This window comes from Notothenia coriiceps, unplaced genomic scaffold (genome assembly GCF_000735185.1).
Source record: "Notothenia coriiceps isolate Sejong01 unplaced genomic scaffold, NC01 NC01_scaffold00037246, whole genome shotgun sequence".
Lineage (NCBI taxonomy): Eukaryota > Metazoa > Chordata > Actinopteri > Perciformes > Nototheniidae > Notothenia > Notothenia coriiceps.
The window spans coordinates 18,142,452-18,166,235 of NW_011369947.1; the positions used below are offsets into that span (position 1 = coordinate 18,142,452).

General features: G+C 38.9%; 3 protein-coding genes across 3 annotated transcripts in view; 2 read left to right on the forward strand and 1 right to left on the reverse strand.

The window, feature by feature from the left end:
- Nucleotides 1-23,784, forward strand: part of LOC104966019 (AP-1 complex subunit beta-1-like) — a 373,094-nt gene that overhangs the window by 54,313 nt on the left and 294,997 nt on the right. The window lies entirely within an intron of this gene.
- Nucleotides 10,389-23,784, forward strand: part of LOC104966014 (transmembrane protease serine 4-like) — an 81,087-nt gene continuing 67,691 nt past the window's right edge. The window contains exon 1 of the mRNA XM_010795114.1: nucleotides 10,389-10,458. The gene's annotated coding sequence lies outside the window, so the exon portion shown is untranslated. The remainder of the gene's footprint in view (nucleotides 10,459-23,784) is intronic.
- Nucleotides 17,828-22,958, reverse strand: LOC104966015 (putative fibroblast growth factor 1). The gene is made up of 4 exons (XM_010795117.1): nucleotides 22,856-22,958; nucleotides 20,626-20,842; nucleotides 20,025-20,128; nucleotides 17,828-19,556 (listed from the first exon to the last, which is right to left on the reverse strand). The coding sequence occupies exons 1-4, from the start codon at nucleotides 22,895-22,897 to the stop codon at nucleotides 19,371-19,373; spliced, it is 549 nt and encodes a 182-aa protein (XP_010793419.1). The 5' UTR covers nucleotides 22,898-22,958; the 3' UTR covers nucleotides 17,828-19,370.

The following is a 23,784-nucleotide window of genomic DNA, read 5'->3' on the forward strand; positions in this document are numbered from 1 at the left end:
TACTGCAGTGTTAGAGGTGTGTATTTGTACTGCAGTGTTAGAGGTGTGTATTTGTACTGCAGTGTTAGAGGTGTGTATTTGTACTGCAGTGTTAGAGGTGTGTATTTGTACTGCAGTGTTAGAGGTGTGTATTTATACTGCAGTGTTAGAGGTGTGTATTTGTACTGCAGTGTTAGAGGTGTGTGTATAATTAGAAAGGTTAACGAGGTAACAACCTCTAATGAGTCTCTAATCATAGACCAGAAACCTGGAATCAATTAAGAGCGGCCATCTTTAGAGTCTGTTGGGAAGAGGAGGAAGAGGAGGAGGAGGAAGAGGAGGAAGAGGAGGCGGAGGAGGAAGATTTATTATTATGAGAATAATGAAACAATGAATACAGGCTTACTAAGCATTTTGGCTCCGACAGTTACTTTGCTTACGCACAGCACACTGTTGTTAGCACGCTGTTGTTAGCACGCTGTAGTTAAAATGCTGTTGTTAGCACACTGTTGTTAGCACGCAGTAGTTAGCACGCTGTAGTTAGCACGCTGTTGTTAGCACGCTGTTGTTAGCACGCAGTAGTTAGCACGCTGTAGTTAGCACACTGTTGTTAGCACACAGTAGTTAACACGCTGTTGTTAGCACACTGTTGTTAGCACACAGTAGTTAACACGCTGTTGTTAGCACGCTGTTGTTAGCACGCTGTTGTTAGCACACTGTTGTTAGCACACAGTAGTTAACACGCTGTTGTTAGCACGCTGTTGTTAGCACGCTGTTGTTAGCACACAGTAGTTAACACGCTGTAGTTAGCACGCTGTTATTAGCACGCTGTTGTTAGCACGCTGTTGTTAGCACACATGTTGTTGTTAGCACACTGTTGTTAGCACATTGTTGTTAGCATACAGGTTGTTCAAACCACCAGAGAAAAACGAACTTTGTGTGTGTGTGCGCGCGCGCGTCTGTGTGTGTCCAGGGATTACACAGACCCATTTCCTGAGCTATCTTTGTCCCTTGCTTGGCCTGTTTTTATAAATAGTCTCATCCAGGGAGTGACTCTCCTCTGAAGGAGAGGAGGAGGAAGAGGAGGAGGAGGAGGAGGATATCATTATATAAATTGATGAGAGATCATTTTACACTAAAACGTTCATATTTCTGTTTTGGATCATTAACATGTTGATCGGTCAAAACTAAAGATATTTGAACTTGAGGGCAAAACAAACACCTGGAAATATGTGAACATTAAATGCTGACTTTCCTCCCTGCGTGTAGCCCTGCAGAAACACATGGTCTCAATGACTCGCCTGTGAGGGGGCCTGAGACCCTCAGAGACATCCGCAGGGATGGGGTCGTCTTTTCTACATGAATATGTGTCCCCAGTGTGTCAGGGAACTCACCAAGTGTCAGAAAACACAACCCTCTCTCTTTTCCTCCATACCCAAATCTCTACAAACGGGGCTGCAACGGATCTGATAATTATTTTATTTATATATTTGAAAAGTCAGAAAAGGGGTGCTCCGCCTATATGGGCAACTCTCCACCTATCAGGGGAATAAGAGACCGCTCGAAAGCGCTCGAGACGCTGTAGTACATATGCCAGGCCTGTAGGTGGTGCTGTAATCACAGAATCAGCCCCTGCAAAAACAGGGCTAAAGAAGAGCAAATAGAGCGAAATGAGGCATGGCTCAAATGCATGATCTGTTTGGTATTTTGAAAAAAAAACGTCACAGACATGTTTTATAGAGGTATGGCCCTACAATATATGTTTCAAATATAGCAGGATAGGTCCACTTTAAATATCATCCCTATGGCAGCCTGATAGCTTTTTGCAAACAACTATCTAAATGAAACCTTGCGAGTTTGAATCTAATGTAATCTGTTTAGCCTCCTTCTTTCCTCATCAATTAATCAGAGTGGCAGTGAGTGGCTTTAAATCAACTTAATAAATAAAAAGAGGCCAATGTGAGTGAACATCATCAAATATTGTGAATCTAGGGCACACGGCCGGCCTTTCCTGTTGAATTGGGAACACAAGGTCACTTTGTCATTAAGATGGGAGGAAACGTTACATTCATGGCAACAATAAGCTGTAAAAAAACAAGGAAAGTGTGAGAGAGAAAAGGCAAGGAAGTTGAGATGGCTTCTTTTAAGTGTTGCCATGGTTAGTGCAGGTTGGGGGGAAGCAGAGGTCAAAGGTCAGCCTTCGTCTGTCCATTCTGCTCTGTCAGCTTTATGTGAAGCAGACTGGGTCAGTCCACGTTGACGCACAACATACGGTCTCATCACTCTTCCTGTGCCCTCAGTGGTGCATGTACGGTGATTAAGGTCAAATCTGACCATGAATGTAGATCCTGTTACAGACCCACATTTCAGGGTCACTATTCGCCTGTAATACGACCCACCAATACAGCTGGAGAACAGTAGAAAAAAAGCTTAACACTGTCCAGTGATATTATATCTATATAACATAATACCTTGTCATGCAATCCCTGTAGGCTGTGTAATATGGGTTCATGTTAAAAGGTTAAACTAATCCCAGATGAATCCAGCCTGTTCTGTCATTGGAATATGGTTCATGGTTAACTTGAAAAATTGCATGAAAGTGTATATTCCAACTGCACATAAACAAGAAATTCAAATTCATTTGTATTTTGTTTTGGCACAAGAATAATCATTCAGTCTAAGAGTATTTCAACACTGTAAGTTTGAGTTGGATGCGATAGCGATAACGTCATTTCAGAGATTGAAAGAAAGTGTAAGAGATTGGAAGAGATAAAGTCATATTTTTTGTCATCACCTTCTAAAGGCTAAGCTGGATTCTAGCTGCAAAACAGATTTGTCATCAGGACAAGCCGCTGCCCAAATGTTTGAAACATCCATTCGTATGTGCAGGAAACGCATGCTTTCATACAAATGCAAAGGTTTTTCACACACAAAGACTTGCATTTATATTAAAGGGTACATTACAGTAGATGTGTCTTTCAACAAACTTTCAATGTATATTACATAAATTATGCTAATGAAAGTTGTAACATGAACATTGAATGCCGCCTTAGAAAAAAAAAATAGCACACATTTCAATTTAGATACAGATTATCAATTTCAATGATTTTTAAGTAAGAAGCTGGGGGCAACCTTCACACGGAAAAATAAATGAATAAAAAATAAAACAAAGTGTAACTTTGATGAAAGACCTTCATTGGGGATTCTTGAAATATATAAAAATAAAAAACAAACTGTCTATGGCTAAAGGTAAGTACTGGAAACAATTTCCATACATTTTAAATTGGATCCTTATTTATGTAGTATTCAAATCCATTAGGTTCAAGGTGACTTCAGATACAGAACAGCCTTTCATTTGCCTCATAGCTCCACTTCCTATTACCAGCATGGTGTCCCCTTATGTGGTGCAGGGTGAGCCGAAACGTACTCTCGCACACCCACTTTAGCTGTTTTGAAAGACAAAATGTTAAAAACCCACACACACCTGTGCACACACTCACACACAGACGTACATACCTCTCAATCACACACTAATTGCCGCCACTTGTATAAATATTCTTGCTGGTGGTTTAACTAGAGACTGACACTCAGACCCCCCACCAACCAAATACCAGGTATTCACTGTCAGTTCTATTTTTAAACATAAGTTCAAGAAGGAAACTAGGTAATATTAAAGCCACAATTAAGTATTTTAATTTTACACTGGTTTTAAATATTTGTCATCTTTAAAAAGTGAATGAAAAAACACGATTTGGTTTTCCAGTTTAAAAGTAATATACGTAATTTATTTTTTAGTAAACTGAATGAAGCCGAAATGTTCGGTTCAGGTTCATAAGCTAATTCTAATAATGAAAAAATCAAAACCTTCAATTTCATAAATCCTTAAACTTAACCTGCAACAAAAACGGTTTGTTTTTATGTTGAAGACCAAGAACAGATTAATATTAACAAGGTTAATGTTGTGGACACCGTTGTGTGTTTGCCAGCATTAGCTCTGTGGACCATAAACAGTACTAAACTGTGATGGAACTCCCTCAGATGTGGGAGTCATGACAGTGAATACACAAACACACACACACACACACACACACACACACACACACACACACACACACACACACACACACACACACACACACACACACACACACACACACACACATCTGGGATCACTAATAAAAGCAAACATGGGCCAACACATGACACAGCACTGGGGTTGACAAAGCAGACACACTGGAAACACTCCCTTTGTGTATGTTAGCAGATGGCTTTCATCTCATCTGAATTAATCAGTGCAGCGACTGAGGGGACAAGTGTATGTGTAAGTGTGTGTATGTGCAATTAGTGAACAGCAGGAACCTTTTAATCTACCCCATAGAGAAGGTCCAACCTTTCAAGGAGCTAAAGAATCTAACAACACCAACAACACACTTGCAGTACACACACACCCTACTTGCAACTTCATTCCTGTTTAATGAGTGTCAAACTGCCCATCCCAATGAGGAATCCCATGGACGGAAATTAAAGGAGGAGTGAAGAAAAAGAAAAGCACCAGAAAACGAGATCAAATCATCTCCTTTGTATCTCACAGCGATTATGGAGTCAATGAAGCTCTGTGCTACTTTATGATGGCTTTTCTTTACCCTGTAATAGTACTGTGCTCATCAGAAACTGACTGAATGGCGCTGGGAGGCCAACAAAGTGATTAACAATGGCTAAATGAAGCCTGGCAACAAAAAGAGGCAAACAATGACACACTGAGTCCCGACTAGAATGAACTGAGAGTCAGATGGTGGAGGGGGGGCAGGAAGAGTTGGGGGAAACAGGGGGAGGCAAGAGGAACAGAGTCATATAGTTTTAGTGAGGAACTGAGGGGAGTTGAGCTGAGAAACAGCTGGAGCAGAAGAGGTGAACTCTTTCTGTCTGGGTTTCATTCATTAGAGAGGAAAAGGAATATCAATATATTTTATTTATTCTTCTTGTCTGGCGGCAAGAAGAATAAATAAAACCTTTTTTGTCAGATATTGATGATCTATGTTTGTGCATTGCTACTATACTGATGGCATCAACTCAAATGTTGTGTTAGATGTAGATAGAAGTTTGTGTCTTGGAATCATGTTAAATACATGTTTGTCTTTCAAGAAGAGCTGCAAATAATGATTATTTTTAGCATTCATTAATCTGTTGACTATTGTTTTTTTCTTGGTTGATTTGTAAGTTTGTCCACAGAAGAAAAAGTTCCCAGAATGCAAGGCAGAATCTTAAAATGTGTTGTTTTTTCCTAATAATAGTCCGAAACCCAACGATTGCTACGTGACAATGTAAATGGTTTGTATAAGCAGCACATTATCACATTTCAGAAGCAACACATTAGATATATTTGCTTAATACATAACTCAAAAGATTGAATGTATTTTCAAATTGTGTCAATGCATTAAATCAATTAACTTTATTATTTCAGCACCACGCCAACATGTTTTATATTATATCTGCCTGAATATCTAGTATTAGTCTTGCTCTTAAAAAACTGTTAATTGTCCTTCACCAAGACATGAAACATTGAACATCCAAAAACTTTGCGGAGTCCGTGGTTCAACTTATATTACTGATGATATAATAGTATAATTGGCTCTAATAGTTGGAAATGAGCTGTGTAGCTCTGGGAATAAAACAAAAACACTGTACATCATTGAGGCTTTCACTTTCTCTCTCCATTTGTCCCAGGCCACATAGCTATCGTATCCTAGCAACATGCACAAAGAAGCAAGGCCACCACAAGGAGCAGGGAGTTCACTTTCTCTGTCTTTTGTTTAAGTCTCTTATACAGTATTTCCTCCAGTGTCTACATCTGTCATCTTTATTTTTCGATCTTTACTGTATCGTTATTTTTTGTGTTCATCACTTTAATGCTCGTCACACACTTTCCTTTACTTTCTCTCTGCAACCCTTTTTCAACCTTTCTCCCGCTCTGATTTTGGCACCGCCACGCCTGTTGCTGACACAGCGAACAGAGACAACCAGGGAGGTTTTCCTCTCTCTTTTTTTTTTAAAGAGCGTCTGTGGGGTGAAATCATCCTGCGGACCGCCGGCTACAGCTGGAAACATCCACAGCAAGAATGTGGGACAATCTGACTTGGAATCCAAGCGGACGACACGGGGCCAGAAAAACCCTTTTCCGTCTAAAAATGACCTACAGATTAAATGGAAAACACCAAGTTTTCAGACAGATTTATTACATTGTTGGGAAGTGAGGAGGACACAGACACCACAAGTATCAATGTGTTCCCGGTAGCATGTTTTCTAGAAGTTTTATTCATGATGCTGAGATAGTTTGCAACAAGCCGTAAAGAAAAAGAAAAGTTTATTTTTAAACTATCAATTTATTTTATAACAGCTTCAGATGAGGGACAACAGCGTCATTCACTGTGTAATGATTTTAAGCTACACATAACCTATTTCACTTTGCTGTTTTCTAACAGAAACTATTTTAATGGCTTCTCACTTGTGAGTGTACATGGCTTGTCTTCATTTTTGGAAGAAAACAAAATATCTTTGGTTTTAGGACTGTTGTACTGGAAAAACCAATCAAACTTCAAAAAGTTTCAATGGGAATTTTTTCAATTGATTATGACATTCAATGGATATGGATGATAAAGAAAATAAATGGCTGCTCGATTGCTCAAAATGAACAGCGGTCAGACACTCCCCCAAAAACATTTATCCGATAGCATTTGCTGATAAGATGACCATGACTTACAACGGTGCCCAGGCCTCCTCTTCAAAACAGGATATGTAAGAGAATATATGACCTTCCCGTTATACAGAGCTGACAGCAAGCGTGGAAAACACGGGATGCTAGAAACACACAAACACACACACACACACACACACATTCATACACTCTCATTGACAAGGTGAGAGACACAGAGTATGAATCCTGAGCCAGAGGTTGACAGAATGGTTTTCCTTCTGTTGTGGCTTGCTATTGTTGGTCTGAGCTGCCTTGGAAACTCTGAAGTCCCACTTGAGGTCATGGATTCATCGCTGGTACAGTACAAGACAAACTAAATGTCATTCCAACACAAACAGTGGAAAAATAACATGTTGCCTTTATCATTATGTCAAGAGGGTTGTGAATCAATCATGTTAAAGCAACAACGATGAGGCAACTTTGTTCACACATTTTTCCATCAGCTTTGCAGGAAAAAAATGCAGCGTTCTCAAATAATGAACTTCAAACACTTGAGGGGTGACTTGTAGTTCAGCATCTCATGCAAATAGTTCAAGTCAATGTTCAAGCAGCAGCCATCATTATAGAGCATTGTAAGGCGTACAATACATCGTACCCGTATCGCAAGCGTGGTGATAGTAGAATGAGAAAAGAGAGGCTGGAAACCACACTAACCAGATTAGTGCCAGTCTCCAAATAGCCTTTGTCCGCTTCCTCCCCTACGCCCGATACAAACCTGACCTCTGGTTCAGGCAACAACACAAACATACAGCAAAATACTGGCACAAACCTCTCTGAGAGACCTTGTGGGCTCATTTATACTAAAGGCATTGTTTATTATAACCCAGAGTGGATTATATCAAATCTAAAAGTTACCCTGCATCCCTGTTGCATCCTGTTAACAAATGATACACAACTTTGAGTATGTTGTGCACTCAAACAATAGGCTGTGCTAAGGCTGAACGATATATCGTGTCATGGCGATAACCGCATGCGCGATATTCACACCGCAGGGACGTGCGGTTTTATTTTTTTTATTTTTTAAATGCTAACACACTTTAGCACAGAATTCAAAATAAAGATACCCTTATTACTTATCGAAACTGCACATACAATATATCCGATTAAAGCTGAGACTCCACAGATTATTTAAGTATAGTATCATCACTAAGCGATCCGATCTCGCGACAGGGGAAGCAAACACAGACATCACAACACGTACCTTTACGGAGCTTCTACGGGAGATCGTCTCACCGTAGCTGTCAATCTGATCAAAAGATGTGTTCAATGGCATTAAAACGAGAAAAAACGCGGCTGAATCGGTTGATCCATAGGTTGATAATGTGTCTGTAGCTTTGAAAAAATTATTTATAATCCATAATTCCATTTTTATGTAAACATCGGAGCACAAAAGTTAGCTGCTAATGGTAGCCACCAGAGTGTCCAGCTTCAGGTTTTGGCTACGCGTCACTCTCACTCCTTATTTGTTCATGTGTTGGTGTGTGTAGAACTTCCCCTCGATTCCATTGGCTCTAGCGGTTATAAAGAGATTTCATTCGTCAAAATCGACCAAGGNCTTTTTAAGAGATTTGGGTATGGAGGAAAATAGAGAGGGTTGTGTTTTCTGACACTTGGTGAGTTCCCTGGAACACCGGGGACACATGTTCATGTATAAAAGACATACAAAAGTGCATTTTGCATGATGGGTCACCTTTAAGAAAAGGTTTTAAAGATATATTCTGTGATAAGAAGATACTAGTATTTTGTTGGGTTTTTCGTCACTTACGATATGTTTAAATCCAATCAATCATCAACTTTAAAAGTTAGAATTAGAGGCAACAGATAGCAGAGTTGTTAGGGTGCTAGTATATAGGCGCCAATGCCCTGAGCAGTCAAACCCTGCATGTAATTGCCCTCCTCTCCCATCTTTCTCAACTATATCCCTATCAATTTAAGATTTGAATGCCCAAACATATTCTTAGAAATGTTGTCAATACATTCGACCAAACCAAAATCTCAGTAGAAATTGAGATGAAAACCACAAACTATAAATCTGCATATCTATTTTCATACATTTGTGAATCTCTGGTGGTGCACGTGTGTCTGCGTGTTCATGAGGTGAGCGGTAACTCCAAGCAGAGAACAAAATTATCGGTAAATCTTTTGGGATTCTTTGGTAATAATATGGCTCGAATTATGAGGAAACAATTGTATCTGACCATCGCATCTCAGGTAGAGGCGTCATTGATCCTCTTGAGGGTGATTAAGGCAATAATAGATTATTAGGTTACAAAGGCCTCTATCTTCCCATCTATTCCCATGTGAGAAGGAATGAATTGCTGCCGAGAAATGAAGCCAATTTATGCTGCATAACAAGTGGTGTTATTTCTCACCAGACAAATACTTCCTTATACTGTAAATCCATTATTTATTATTGCCGGTCAGGCTGGTTGCGGCTGAGCTTATACAATGACACCATATTAAAGAGGTGTTTTGTGATTCTACAGGGAACTGGAACACAGGTGTCGTGTCAATTGTTACTGGAATATCCCAACCCATTTCGTGTTATAGTCACAAAATGTAATCTATTGATTTGTGTTCACCAAAACGATTTTCCCATTTTTTTTTAAAAAGCAATGTATTTCTATTGGTAGTATGTTTTGTGCCTGCACCAAATAATAACAAAATAGAAGGAAAAAAAGATTTTAAAAAATACAGATTTCAGTATTCTGAGCCCCATTTCTTTACCTCACGGACGGCAAAAAAAGTCTGACATTATACAATTTAAAATAAAAACAATAATCGTGGCTTGATATTGAGTAAGAAAATGTTTTTATCAACCACACAGCTTCCGGTCTTCCAAGACCCGACTGGACAAAAATATGTGCTGCAGGCACAAAACATACTACCAATAGAAATACATTGCTTTTAAAATTGTTCTGTGTGACACGAAAAAAATGGGAAAATCGTGTTGGTGAACACGAATCAATAGATAAATGTATTTCGTGACTATAACGAAATGCCATGAGACTGAATATCCACACAATTAAACATTGAAATACAATAAATGCCTAAGATAACATATGTGGTATTTAGTAAATACATACCATTTTGGTCAAAATGTCTCTTTGTTTAATCCACTCTATGAATGTTTCATTTTCCTTCTCTTTCTTTTGTCCTGTATGGATGAAATGTCATTTTCCAAATTCTGTAATTACTTCAAAAACACACACACGTCACACATGTCAAAAATGTGGGTTTCCAGGTTAGAGAAGGACAACATACATTATTTAGGTCTTAGGGAACATAAAGTGGGAAGTTGTTCATAATTATCCTATTTTTTTCACACTTCCCCTTAAAATGAAACAAACATAATATCAAGTTACACAAAATGCACACCTGTGTGGACAAAGGAAAGCTTTGGTGGCTCGACTGATGGTGGTGTGTGTGTGTGTGTGTGTGTGTGTGTGTGTGTGTGTGTGTGTGTGTGTGTGTGTGTGTGTGTGTGAGAGATAGAGAGAGCGAGAGAGAGGGGAAAGGGGAAGAGAGCATAACAGAGTTGTTTGCAGTGGAGGGAGAGGTGGGATGATGGGAGGTGTACCCTGTTAAATCAATAAAGGTCGGTCAGGAAACTACTCAGAGAAAAATGCAGATTTGTGCATGCAGACGCCAGCAAAACTTTTCTCCAACCAGTTTTCAAACCAGATGCTTTTCTGAAAAGGAAAAAAAGGGTGACAACTAATTTAAAGGTGAGTAAGACAACAGTGATGTGAGGAGTGACTTCTGCGTGAGAAGTTATGTTATTTCTTTTATTTCTGTGTATTCAAAAACTAACCACCATAGCCTCAACATTTGAACTAATGTGTCTGAATCGCATTTCTTCAGCAACAACAAAATCATTGGGCGGGAGAATCGACGTATGCTATATTAGTAAATGTTTTTCTAACCTAGATATAGCCTGTTTTATCTCTAGATAAGTGTTCCATTAAAACTGCATACCATCCTTATCAGCTTGTCTCATAAGGTTGAATAAGGCTTTAAAGGAAAGTTCCAGATTTTAAATCAGTGTAATTCAGCAGTGTGGGTACCATATGATCCTGAAATGTATTTAACAAATGATCTATCAAAGTAAAGAACCTTTGAAATATCACTAGTAAAAAGCTTTACAGGTTTCAAATGTTGTCCTAGAATAATTACATGTCACATGAGAGCACCACCATTTCAGACTATAACAAACGAGCTCGTCGATCCCCTTCACTTTGTGTTTCTTTTCAAGAAACAGAAATCTGGCCCTGAACGCACACGATAAACAAAAGAAAGAATGTGTGTTTTTGTGAACAATGTCAGGTGAACAAGTAGGTACACGAGGCAAGAATGAAGATGTTCAGTACAACTTGGCTATTATTACATGGGCTGGATTATTGAGTTTAACTTCATAGAGACATTTTAGTATATATACTTACTTTACAAAAGTGAATATTATAGTCATCTTGTTAAGGGGTTATATCTTTGATCTGCCAAGTGACCTAAATCCATGATACATAATTATTTGCTTTCTAGTCATCCTCTAAAAGAAGCTACTTAAAACATAAAGTATAATATGTTTAAGGTAGGTAAACTTAAAAAATCCTATATCTCCTTTCAAAGTTAGATCAACTTAACAACCCGTTTAGCTGTAAGAGATTTTTTTATTTCTTTTTTAAAATTGGACTAGAGCTGGTTCTATGTTCATGTTGCTTTGTTAAAAATTATCTTGAAATCAAATTCAGTTTCAAAAGATCCCTGCTTAAGTTTCGGAGACATTTTAGCATAATATAGTTGCTGCATTTTTGAATGTCAATGACAAATAAAATAGATTCAACATTTTCCTAAGATGCTGTTAGAGAATACGTATTACAGTGTAATCATTTTAGCTCCACTTTTCTCAGTTGGCCTGCATTGTATTACATTGTGAATCTAAACAAATAGCTCTAGCCCTCAGTAGATTAGATTTGTTAATATGTCACCCATCTGGACTATAAACCGTTGAGGAAGTCAGCAGCGTATTTAGTTCTCCTTCAGTTTAACAATCGCCCTGTTTAAAACGAAAACAAACATTTTAGCAAAAGGGGATTCAATTGATAAAGGAATAAAGAAAGAGGAACAAATTAATATCCTCCGTTTAAAATTTGAACCGTTTTTGAATATCATGCTGTGATTACTGATGGCAAAATGAAAATAATTGACAGTTTGAGCTCATAGAAAAATTAAAGAAATGGGCACACTTTGCATGCAACCTTTTGGTACCAAACTAATATCCAAGTTAAACTATATCGACTTTAACTAAGCTCATTCAAGTCAAACCACAACATGGGGGCTTACTCTAGATTGAATACAAGGTTAGAGTCTCTGTATGTCTTGGCAACCCTATGGAAACCATAATATCATCAAGGTTATGTGAGGTTATTGGCTGAATGAGACCTTGTGTGGAGAAGGTTCAGAGGTAATTTGCTTCAAAGTGAGCCTAGCTCTATCAATGTATCTAAACATCTATTGATTTCCCTACCAACACCGCATACATCTATCCACTAATCTATTTTTGCATTTGCTGTATACTTTGAAAAAATGTAGTCTAGAGTCCATAGACCACATTTTATGAGAGGAAAAGTTAGGAGTAATCTTAAGGGTTCAAAGTGCAGATCAAGCAACACAATCAGCTGCTGTTTCTAACAATGTTTCTCTCTCTTTAGCCAACCTCGGATTTTTTTCTCACACTACAAATATGTTTTCCCTCAGTTGCCTATGCTCAGTGTCCCATAACAGTCACAGAGACTTAATTACTAGGAGCACTGAGCTGGTGACCAAAGTGGTCATTGAGTGAAACCTAAAAAAGGAAATGTAACACCGCTTTCACATATGGAATAAATGTGCCGTTTTTTTTCTATTGTTTGAATAGTCCAGGTATGTTGCCCCTCTGGCCACAGTCCAATCAAACAAACCATTTCACTATTACATCCAAGGACATCCCTGACAATAGGTGTATCTAAAAAAATGCCAATTTACTAATACAACATAGTAAAAGGCTTTTCCGTCATGCGTAATTCCATTTTCAAGTAACCTTTGATTCTGCTTATATAAAAGGCATATTCCAATATATTTTTACGATTTTAAAGTTTAGACAATGGCAATATGTTAATCTATTTTTTCCGGACTAACATACAGAAAGCCTTCATGGATTGTCATAAGTTATCATTCCTTGTTCCAAGAGGATGTTTGCTAATGAGTTTGTTGATGCTCTGACTTGTAAAGCTGTGCCACAATGAGGTTGACATTTTAGTTAATTTATGAAATGCTTGACAGCTATCAGATGGATTGCCATACAGAAAAATTAAGTACAGCTGGTTATCTATTTTACTCACACATACGTGCCAACTCCTTAGTATGTTACCATTGTCATTGTGAACATTCTTCATGCTCAAACCTCATTTAACTCAAAGCACTTGTTTCTTGTAAGACATTGAATGTTTTTGTCATATTCCTGTTCTGCTCATGCTAGCATGGGACAGTATGAGTCACAATTTGATGTCAGGAACTCCTCACAGACACCAACTGACTCATTAGACTGTCAAAACAACAGCTGAGAAGAGTTTACACACCTCCGCCTCAGGGCATGTTACTGCACACACACCACACCACGATTAACATAATGTTGAGTCTGGATACGGGAGGGAATGTGTCACGTGCACTTATTTGTATCTAAGCAGATGAATTTGTTGCTATGTTTGGGTAGCATTTGAGAGGCAAAGAGATACTTGAGGAGAGCTAGGGAGTTAAATACACTAAAGGGGGCAACACAAAAAGATTGTGTGCTTTATGTCCAGACGGCTTAAAATGTTTGGGGTGGAAGGATGTGTGGGAGGAGGGACAGTGACCGAGAGAGGAGGGTTTAAGTTTCAGGTTACCTGAAATACTTTTGTTTTGTCAACAGGGCTTGGTCATTCAAATACAGCTCTCTGAATTTGCGTAGCGTCAAAAAAAACAACTCTATACAACCAGTATCTTGTATTACTGCCGTGGGGTTTCAAAGAGGGGCAAGTCAGGCACCCTTCTTATCAGATTCAGTTACACTGCTGTAAAAAGAAAAAAGGGGAGGGAAAGAGAGAGAGATACCGAATCAAACCAGGTTTTCTAGTTTAAGCAAGTGAAGCAGGAGGGTGAGAGGAAGAAGACGATCTTCTTCCTCTCACCCTCCTGCTTCACTTGCTTAAACTAGAAAACCTGGTTTGATTCGGTATCTCTCTCTCTTTCCCTCCCCTTTTTTCTTTTTACNTTAAATTAGACTGTGTATTTGTCTTTCATATTGCCACACTTGGTAACCGTTTTATAAAAAGCAATAGCTCACTTCAGGCCGTGATATATGCTCATTATATCACAGCTAAGGGGGTTGTCGACCCTCCGCTTCGCGTCGGGCCGAACCACACCCCTTAGCTGTGATATAATGAGCATATTCTGTCGTGAGCTATTGCTTAATTATACCCACTACTAGTAGAAGTAGTGCTGATCAATAAACCTTTCTTTGTATTGGCTCCTTTATATTCATCCTGACCTTCTGCAGACCCTGCCTGCACAAACTTTAATCAAAACATTCAGGGCTGAAATACTAAAATTACCCTAACCGCACCCCTGGCATACCCACTACTTCAGTTACAAGCACACCGCTGGCTGTCAGTAAGTGGATAAACCATCCAATGTGGCAGCTTTGATGAACTCAACCCCTAAACATATTGGAGGCTTAAAGCTGAACTGAACACGCACTCAGTCACTTTTGGCTCATTGTTTTGTTTTGCTTTGTTTCGCCAAAAGAGTGCAGCAACTCTCAGTTTACACACTTGCAAACCAGTCATATGCCAGCGTGAAATTGCAGGGAGACGACCTAAATGAGGGCCATGTGAAGAAAGTCAAATTTGTAGCACAACATGCATACATGCAGGATCCTTTTTCTTTTACAGTAATAGCTATGGGACAGCCGTTTCAGTTTTCCTTTTCTATTTTCTCTGGTTAAATCCTGAAGGGTCTGTTGGTTGACAAATGCCATTCGCTCCCACTCTGAGGGGAAGGCTGCATGTTTGGAGCCCCTGCAGAATGTGTCTATCCAGCACAAATCGTCTATTAGGAAAACAGTTGCTGTAGGGTGTACCACAAGCATCCGGGCAATTCTCTGGGTTGTCAAAATGGTCCCTCTCGCTTTCTCTGTCCCCCTATTTTCTCCCCCTTTCTTTCTCTTCCCTCACCCCACTCTCGTCTCAGAGAGCAGTAGCAGATGGGGAGACCAGTGTCAGCATTTCCAGTTGGATCAGCTGACTGATATGCATACCCTGTTTCCTTTCCTGTCGATGAGTGTGTGTGTGTGTGTGTGTGTGTGTGTGTGTGTGTGTGTGTGTGTGTGTGTGTGTGTGTGTGTGTGTGGAGTGGTGTGTGTGTGTGTGTGTGTGTGTGTGTGTGTGTGTGTGTAGTGTAGTGTGTAGTGTGTGTGTGTGTGTGTGTGTGTGTGTGTGTGTGTGTGTGTGTGTGTGTGTGTGTGTGTGTGTGTGTGTGTGTGTGTGTGTGTGTGTGTGTGTGTGTAGGAGAAAGGTGAAGGGAATAGCATGCATGCAGCAACGTTGACAAAGCATCTCTGTTTTCATGATGAGGCCACCAGAACAGGATGGGAGAAAAAGGAGGAGTGCAGAGGGTCAAAGAAGAGCAACCACAAGGGTTCCATCCCTTTCTTTATCCAAATAAATGGGTCATTATTTGTTTAGATTTTGCCCTGTTCATCTCCTATGGAAGGACCTATTTTAAGTGGCTTAGTATGCTTTAAAGAAGCATGCACTATAAATCTTATTTCATTGTTTGTTAAGAAAAACCAAGGGAGAACACTGCATTTTGAAAATCTTTCTGCAGTAGTAGGGGTTCCCCACTAAGGGTCTTTAAAAGTTATAAAGTTAGGGAACCTCTGAAGGAAGAAATACAGAAGAACAAAAAAGAAGGTTAAAAATGCATCAATTGTAAGGTATATTTGGTGATAAAAGAACATTTAAAAATCACTTGGGGAAGAAACAGAGCGAGAAGGAATGCAAGGAGAAAATGATGAGGGGAAAGCAGTTAGAGACAAAGGTTAAGGAGGCTGAAAATTGAGAGACAGGCAGGAAAGGAACGTAAAAAAATGACAAAATTGAGGAAAGAGAGAGGAGTATCAGATGAGGGAATGTGTCCCAGATCCAGGGTGTGTACACATTGATCTCTGTGTATGCGCGTGTGTTTGTGTGTACGTGTGTTTGCTAAAGTGGTTTGTGTTGCAGGGATCTTGGCTGCTGTCAGGCTAGGGGACTCCCAGAGGAAGCCAGTCCTTGTTCAGTTTACAGTGAATGATTCCCTTCCTGCCCTGCACAGCCCTGCAGGCCAATGGCCAACCAGGTTTGTTTGTGTGTGTGTGTGTGTGTGTGTGTGTGTGTGTGTGTGTGTGTGTGTGTGTGTGTGTGTGTGTGTGTGTGTGTGTGTGTGTGTGTGTGTGTGTGTGTGTGTGTGTGTGTGTGTGTGTGTGTGTGTGTGTGTGTGTGTGTGTGTGTGTGTGTGTGTGTGTGTGTGTGTGTGTGTGTGTGTGTGTGTGTGTGTGTGTGCTGTTATATAGGATGGCCTGGTGGAAAAAGGAGAGAGTAAATGAGAGGTATCAGGTTATTTTGTAGACTAAATGCTTTTGGAAGGAGGACAGATTGCTTTTTTGGCTTGTTTTTATTTTGTCACTCATGAGCTGCTTCCTTTTTTTCCAATTCATTAAAGTTGTAGAAAATAGGAAACTAAGTGTATTATTAAATAATGACATTAAAAGCTCATAATACAGTAGACAAGTTATGGGATTTGTTTTGGGACCATTTACTCAACTAACATTATCAAGGCTTCCCTGTAAAAATATATCATTACAAGCCCTTAAAGTACATCTTTACCTGAGTAAAGGGGACTGGAGACATATTATTTTTATATACAAAAATATTAAAGAAAGAATTGTCATTACGCAAAGCGGCACCACAGAGTTTATGTATTTACAGAAGTATATTATGTAAAGGTGAGTGAAAAAAAAAACATTATTTTCTTCAAAATGTATATACAAATATAAAATGATGGAATTTACAACAGAGCCATACTGTAATATTTTAGCAACACATTTGCAAGTAGTCAAGTGTTGCTGATATTTTACTGACAGCTGATGATGTAAATATCAGTAGATAGTAGTCGATATAATGAGCAGGGAAATCAATGTGATATATTTAGAAAAACAAATCAGGGCATGGAAAGAAATATAATCCAGCTCTTATCTGACATTTAAAAATGGTCATCAAAAAGTAATTTCTCAATTTGGAAAATATAGAATAATTGCTCAATTTGAAAAAGCACTTTGTCACACACTTGGAAAAGTAATAAGCCAACTGTAATGTTCCCCTCCAAACAGTTTAAATCCCACAACAATATGAAACTTGTTGGAGCAAAGAATCCGCTCCAGTCTTCCCAAACAACTTAAACCACATTTCAGTGTTTCCTCCAGGATCTTTATCCTGGCACAGCGGCCTCTCAAACAGCGTTTCAGGCCATGTTCTGTCTCAGCCGTTACACATTAAGTGTGGATTAGATGAAGAATGCCATTGCTTCCAAAAATGTGGTGAAAATACTTGATCGGGGTGAATGGAGGTCTTGCATAATACACATTTATTCATTTAACGCATTGTTTTTGTTGAATTAAAAATGACTTTCTGTCGTAGAAACATACATTCAGCAAAGAAAGGTTTAAAAAAATAACTTACTTAACTTATTTATGAAAGATCAACTGTGCATGCAGATTTTTTTTCCACCTATAATAATGTAACATTTCTTAATAATTCATTTTCAGATGTTTTCATTGAAAGTGTACATGTTAATGTATAAGCTATACAGTACCTACAGCTGAATAAACACCAGCTATTGGCAGCATCTATGTTTTTTTTTTTTTAGATAAACTCTTTTTCCATTCATGATTTAGTTTTACTAGGATGTAGCCAGAGCCCATGTGTGTAAAGATAATAAATAGCTCTCTCTCTCTGCCAGCCTTTGCGAAACACCACTGAACCTCGAGCAATGCTACCATCTTGTGGCCAAACATGATAATTTCTAGTGTTTGTGTCGTGAGGTGGACTGTGTCTCTGGTAAACACCGGTAATAGTTACATTTGTTAATAAAAACACAGATGTTCACATGTAATGCCAGAAATAGAGACACACATACAGCAAGCTTATTAGCAACAGGTGTATTGGACAAAGCATACAACATGTTCCGTTAAAGATATTTCTGTACACTTTTATTCACTTGTCTACCTTCTAAGCAGAAAATCTATCCTAGTTACATACATACTATTTATTTTATGCATTATCATGTATTTTCCTTATTTCAGTTCATTGAATACAATATGTATTACTTTGTAAAAGGTAATCACATAACCTTTTTCTACGTCACTATGTATATTTCAAAAATGTTTGTTACGATGCTCAGCAAAATTAAATTGTATTAGCAATATAATTTATAAATAAATATTCACACAAGTAATTTTACCTAGTATAACGTCACAGTATTATGGGTATATAGAAAGGTGCTTGCGTAAATAATGGTTCGACTGTATAGATGAGCTATTTTGCTCCGTGAAAAGAAACAATGTGACTTTTCTAGTCCAGAACAGAATGGACAATATTTGGTCCCTTTCTGCCTTATACAATATAACATTCTTCTTTTTGTGCCACTTTTTCAGGAACATACAACTCAAAAATAACTCTGCTGATAACTGAAACAGCCTTGTAAATGTTCCCTCTGTGGGACGGATACAGATTTTCCGATTTGGAAGACTTGTTGGCATGGCTAACCCTTTCATTAACATAATAGGTGCTTTTCATATGACCTGTTACAATTGCTGACTTTCCAAATAGTACATAAGTTATTACAAAAGCTGTCATAAAACAGGCTTGAGCAATATACAATTGTTTACTATTAGGACTTTCAGTCATTCAAAAGTCAGCAAACATCCACTCTACTGAATATTTATAATTATTTATAATTATTATTTTATTCAGTGTAGACTTTGTTTTCCTCAGTTTGAATTCAACGCCAGATGGTCGGCTCTTTTATGTTTACTGCCATGTTGGTTTACTTCGTACCAGACGTGATCCATTGTAAAACTATTTCTGTGTAAAAGCAGCCCGTTGCTATCTTCCCGCAGTGGTATTTCATACCGAGGTTCAAAGTGAACACACATTTATCACGGCTGACATGCACTGATTTAGCACACATTTGGGAGAGAGGGTGTATGTTCTTATAGGCAGAAATTATTCTGGATATATATACAGCTCATATCGCTGCAATGTAAAAAAATAAAAAGTATAAGCTCCTTACATGAACTGGAACCTTATATTCCCTGCATAAACAAGAGGAATGAACAAACATGTAGGTTATTAACATGGAAGTAGAGCCTGAACTAACTGTTAAACAGCATTATGTGTTGGCCTCAGGCTTTACTGCTCTATTGTACTGATTTTAAGTGACCTTAAAATGGGATACTTTGCCCAGTGCAAAATGTGTATTTAAAGACTTCAGTGAGCGTGTCCGCGGTTCCTGGTGCCGTCTTGCTTTACATGTTACCCGCAGGCCTTGGCAGGAAGAAGATGGCCTTCTGACCCTGGTGGGTGCCCGGTCCTGCTTTAGGTTGGCCGTTCCTTTTCAGCCCGACATACCAGTTGTACTTCTGAGAGCAATATGTGTTGTAGTTGTTTTCTTCATACTTCTCTAGGAAGTAACACTCATCATTCAGTGCTTGCTGAGACAAGCCAATAAAGAGGGGAGAAGAGGGAAGAACAGAAGACATTTAGATTTATTACAAGTCTTCTAATTCTTCCTGTAAATTCATATTGAAGGGTGTACAAAATATACACCGTTTAAACACAGTAAGATTTTTTAGGAAAACATAATTTAATGTGCTGAATAATAGAAACCTACATGATAAAATCTGTAGTACTTTAATATCTTATGTTAGTCATCTGTACCAGTAATACATTATTGCTCCCAGTGATTTATATGACCTAAGAAATGCTTTAGTCACCCTGGGATTTTCCAGTGTTTTGCATTTGGGGGAAATAAGACACCAAGGTGAGTACAAGATCTTCGGTAATTTGTGAGTATTAATCTTAAACTGACAAGAGTATGTGTTATGATTAGAACACATTGAAATTAAGTGTTCTTTATAACGGTAGTATTTTGTGAAAAACTTCAAAATGTAAAAACTCACTGATCCGTAGAGGTGTCCGTTTTTGTTCATAGCCAGGTACCTTCCTGTAATCTCGCCCTTGATAACCACAACTCCCACGCTCACAGCCTTTAGCCTCAGCACGTCTGCAACACAGACATATGACAAGTTGAAGATAAACTTACTTTGACACATTGTAACATTTTCATCCTGAAATAAATATTTGCAAAGGGAACACAGGGCCAGTATTCTGAATGTGTACACAGGGTAAATACTTGTGTTTACAGATTCCTGAGTAGCTTAACCAGAAGTACTGCGATTAAATACTTGCTCAAGAGGACTTTACCAGTTAGTGCAGGTCATTTTAAAATCGAGCCTGTATAATCTTCCACTACAAATCGAGTACCGTTACCTTTTCTATTTAGTTAATTATTATATATACAACTATAACAACTTTTAATCATTAGGAAAGATACAACTTTAAACTAAAGGGTTTGAGAGTCATGTACAGAATAGTTTCATTTTTATCTGTTCTATAAAGTTAAAGTTAAAAAGCTTTCCTCTATATCTTTTAGATTGCTCCTGATTGAGACACATCAACCAATCCCACATCCAAAATAGATGGAAAAGATTCCTGCCTCACCATAGGGGTCGTTTTCCTGCCTGCCACCGCTCACAGATCCATCAGGTAAAATCCTCAGGTGATAGCCTCCGTTCTGGCTGTACAGTCTGGTCAGTGTCCGCTGCTCCTGCTTGGACAGGTCTAGAGACACAGGTCCAAAAGGCAGCACTGTGACGTTTCCCTCAGACATCATTAAGAGATTCTCAGGTTTGGACGAAGCAGAGTGATGTCCCTGAGTCTGCAACGACACAGGAGATCCATCAACCTCACTGTTCATGTTACCTGAACTCGGTCTGAGACAGGAGAGAAAACAGGAGGAGTACAACGCCGCCTTCATGATGTGACTACGGGAAATGCTTGTCTCCCTCTACCACTTTCTCCCTCTATCTGTGTCTGTTTCTCTCTGCCAACCTTATAAGGCACTCTTTTTTTCATGAAGTGATGAGATCTGGATGCATGCCAGGGAGAACCGCTACATGTTCGAACATGTTTCCTGACTGAACATCACTTAGTTTTTTTTTTTTTTGTAAAATCATTTCCAGATGACAGTGATGTAACTTTCAACTAATATCAGTGCAAGGCCAGACAACAAACAAATGACACGTGGACACAGCAAAGTGCAGGAACATTTTCCAGTAGCTTTTACTACCTGCTGGAGATGTTGCAAGTGCCAGCAATAGTGTATCAAGGATATGCTAGTAAACACAATAGCTAATTTCCTTCTACAAATCTTCAGTAGTCAAATATTTGAGATATTTCCACTTGAGGAACAGGAATCCAGCCAGCCTTGCCTGTCTGCCTTCTCAAAAGCTTATCCAAAAAACAATCAAGTAGTTTTTAAACCGCACTATTAGTGTTATCTCAATTCCTGAAGGGTTGAGATCCCAGAGCAGCAGGGGCTGTCATAATGTCTTGTCAAATGGAAAACAGGGAAGCAGTGAAATACACAACTCTGTTATGTTATAGTTTGTTGCCAGAGGTAGGGAATAACTGCGATAGAGCCAGGCTAACCCACATCTGGAATGTCTGAGACAGGCATGAGGAACAGAGGGAGGAAGAAGAGAGGGAGAGAGGGAGAAGGAAAGTAAAAAGACAGAGCAGTGTAAAGCCACAAGAGGAATGCGAGGCCTACCCACTCACAGGCAGGACCCGAGAAGAAAGTCATGTTACGGGATATGAGAAGATAGTTTGTGTCCACAGGGACCTTCGGACAGAGCTGCTGGTGGGAATGACGTCAAACGTTCAACCGGTGACTGAGTCAGCGTGCGGACACGTGGGAGGATAGATTGAACCTGTGTGTGTGTTTGAGTTGGGGGAAGATTGCTCTACTTTAACCTAACGATCACCCCCTCAAACTAATAACTGCTGCGAATGAAATGTTGTTCTTTAATGAATAGTGCCATTAAATGTCATGTTTATGGATGCTGAACAACTGCAACCTTTGAAACCTTAAAGTGTCAGTTCACCCCAAAATAAAAAATACTTAGTTTTCCCTACCTGTAGTGGTGCCTAAATTGCATGAAATAACATTTGAAAAGCTCATCAGCTTTATTTTTTGCACTAATCAGGATCAATATAATCCACGGACCATATTGTCAAGAGTTTTATGTAGGAACTTATTTTTCTTTTAAAACTAACTCCACCTGCCAAGCGTTTGATTGTGCTGAAGGAAGCCTGCATCTGCTCCTGGATGAGAGTCTCTCCGTAGCTTACCTGAAATAGCTAACGTAGGAGGATGTCCTTTCTGAGTAGATGCTTCCTTTTGAGCACTGATTTGATTTGCGAGTGTAGTTTGGTTGGTAGAAAGAAAGTAGTTCCTACATTATACTATTCACAACATGGTCTGTTGATTATCTTGAGTAAACAGTTCAGGATTTATGGAAAGATATATTGCCATTGATGCTTCTAAAGGGGTTTTTGTACAACTATGAGCACCACATGACAAGGGCCATATGGCTCTGTTGTATTCAAGAGAAGGCAAACATCTTTCTCTGTCGATATATTCAGCACTCGGCAACTCACAAAATAATCTAGATATATAGATAGCACCACAGTTAAGAGAGAAAATATGTGTTTTCTTATGAGAAAAACCCTTTATCATGCACACACTTATACAAAAAGTAGAATTAGTATCAACTTGCTTTCCTTTTGAAATCAAATATCAATATGTATAATAGGCAGAGATGATAGCCAGCCAACCAGATTTCCACACATACCAAAACTCCTTTAATCCAATGAGTGAGTCTCTTACCTGTGAGAAAGTTCTGTTACAGTGTCCCTGATGAGCCAGCATGTCTTTTTCTTTTCCTCCTTTTCTTATTGCCTTTTGTGACAAACGTTCTTCCTCTTCCTTCCCCCAGAGAATTGGCTACAGAGGATTAAGAATGTATGCCTGTACAAGTACCCTATCCCTCTCCTCAACTCACCACCCATTTTGCAACGTCAGAGGACATATTTTAACAGTCCAACGTCAGGACTAAAATTACCGCTCAAGAACAGAGAGAGAACGAGACAGAGTGACGCAAGTGTCCAGGCCATGGGACCCAACCAGAGCCTGGAAATGATCAGGCCCATAATAACTGACTGAGCATTGATACATTCTCTTATAGTGGATTCCTTCTGGGCAAAACAATATAAACATTTATAAAACACAAAGAGGATGACTTCACTTTCTGGAAGAAGTCGTACAGAGTGCCAGTTCCTCTGCTGTCTCTGCTTACATTTAGTGCTGACAGTATGGAGGATAGTTAGGTCACATTACACGATGACACTTGCTTCACATTACTGCAATGTCAAAATGTGTAGTCATCAAAAATAAAAATACACTAAATTATAAATAATCCCTAAATTAATGCTGGTGAGGTAAGAGGCATGATATAAGGGAAAGATGGTGTTTGACTTCAGATTAAATACTTCCTAAATTAAGACAGAATCGTTTTTTTTCCCTTGGATTCATTCTTTTGTAACTGGGGCCCAAACAGAAGTGAGCCAATCTCTCCTAATAAGAAAAAAAACGGAGATAGTGGCTATAATGTACAAAAAGAAATAATTAAAACCTATTATTGGGACAGAATCACTTTTACTCTTATGGAAGACAAGTAATGGTAATGATTTATATTTCAGAATTCTGCATGGCACGGCAAAAGCTTTGTCCTCGAAGTCCTGTCATTTAAATTGTGA

Excerpts from the sequence above, each read along its gene's own strand:
- LOC104966015 (XM_010795117.1), bottom strand. The coding sequence starts at position 22,897 with ATGCTGGCTCATCAGGGACACTGTAACAGAACTTTCTCACAG. Across the intron at positions 20,843-22,855 it reads GTAACAGAACTTTCTCACAG|ACTCAGGGACATCACTCTGC; the intron begins GTAAGAGACTCA and ends GTGTCGTTGCAG. Across the intron at positions 19,557-20,024 it reads ACGGACACCTCTACGGATCA|CAAGCACTGAATGATGAGTG; the intron begins GTGAGTTTTTAC and ends GGCTTGTCTCAG.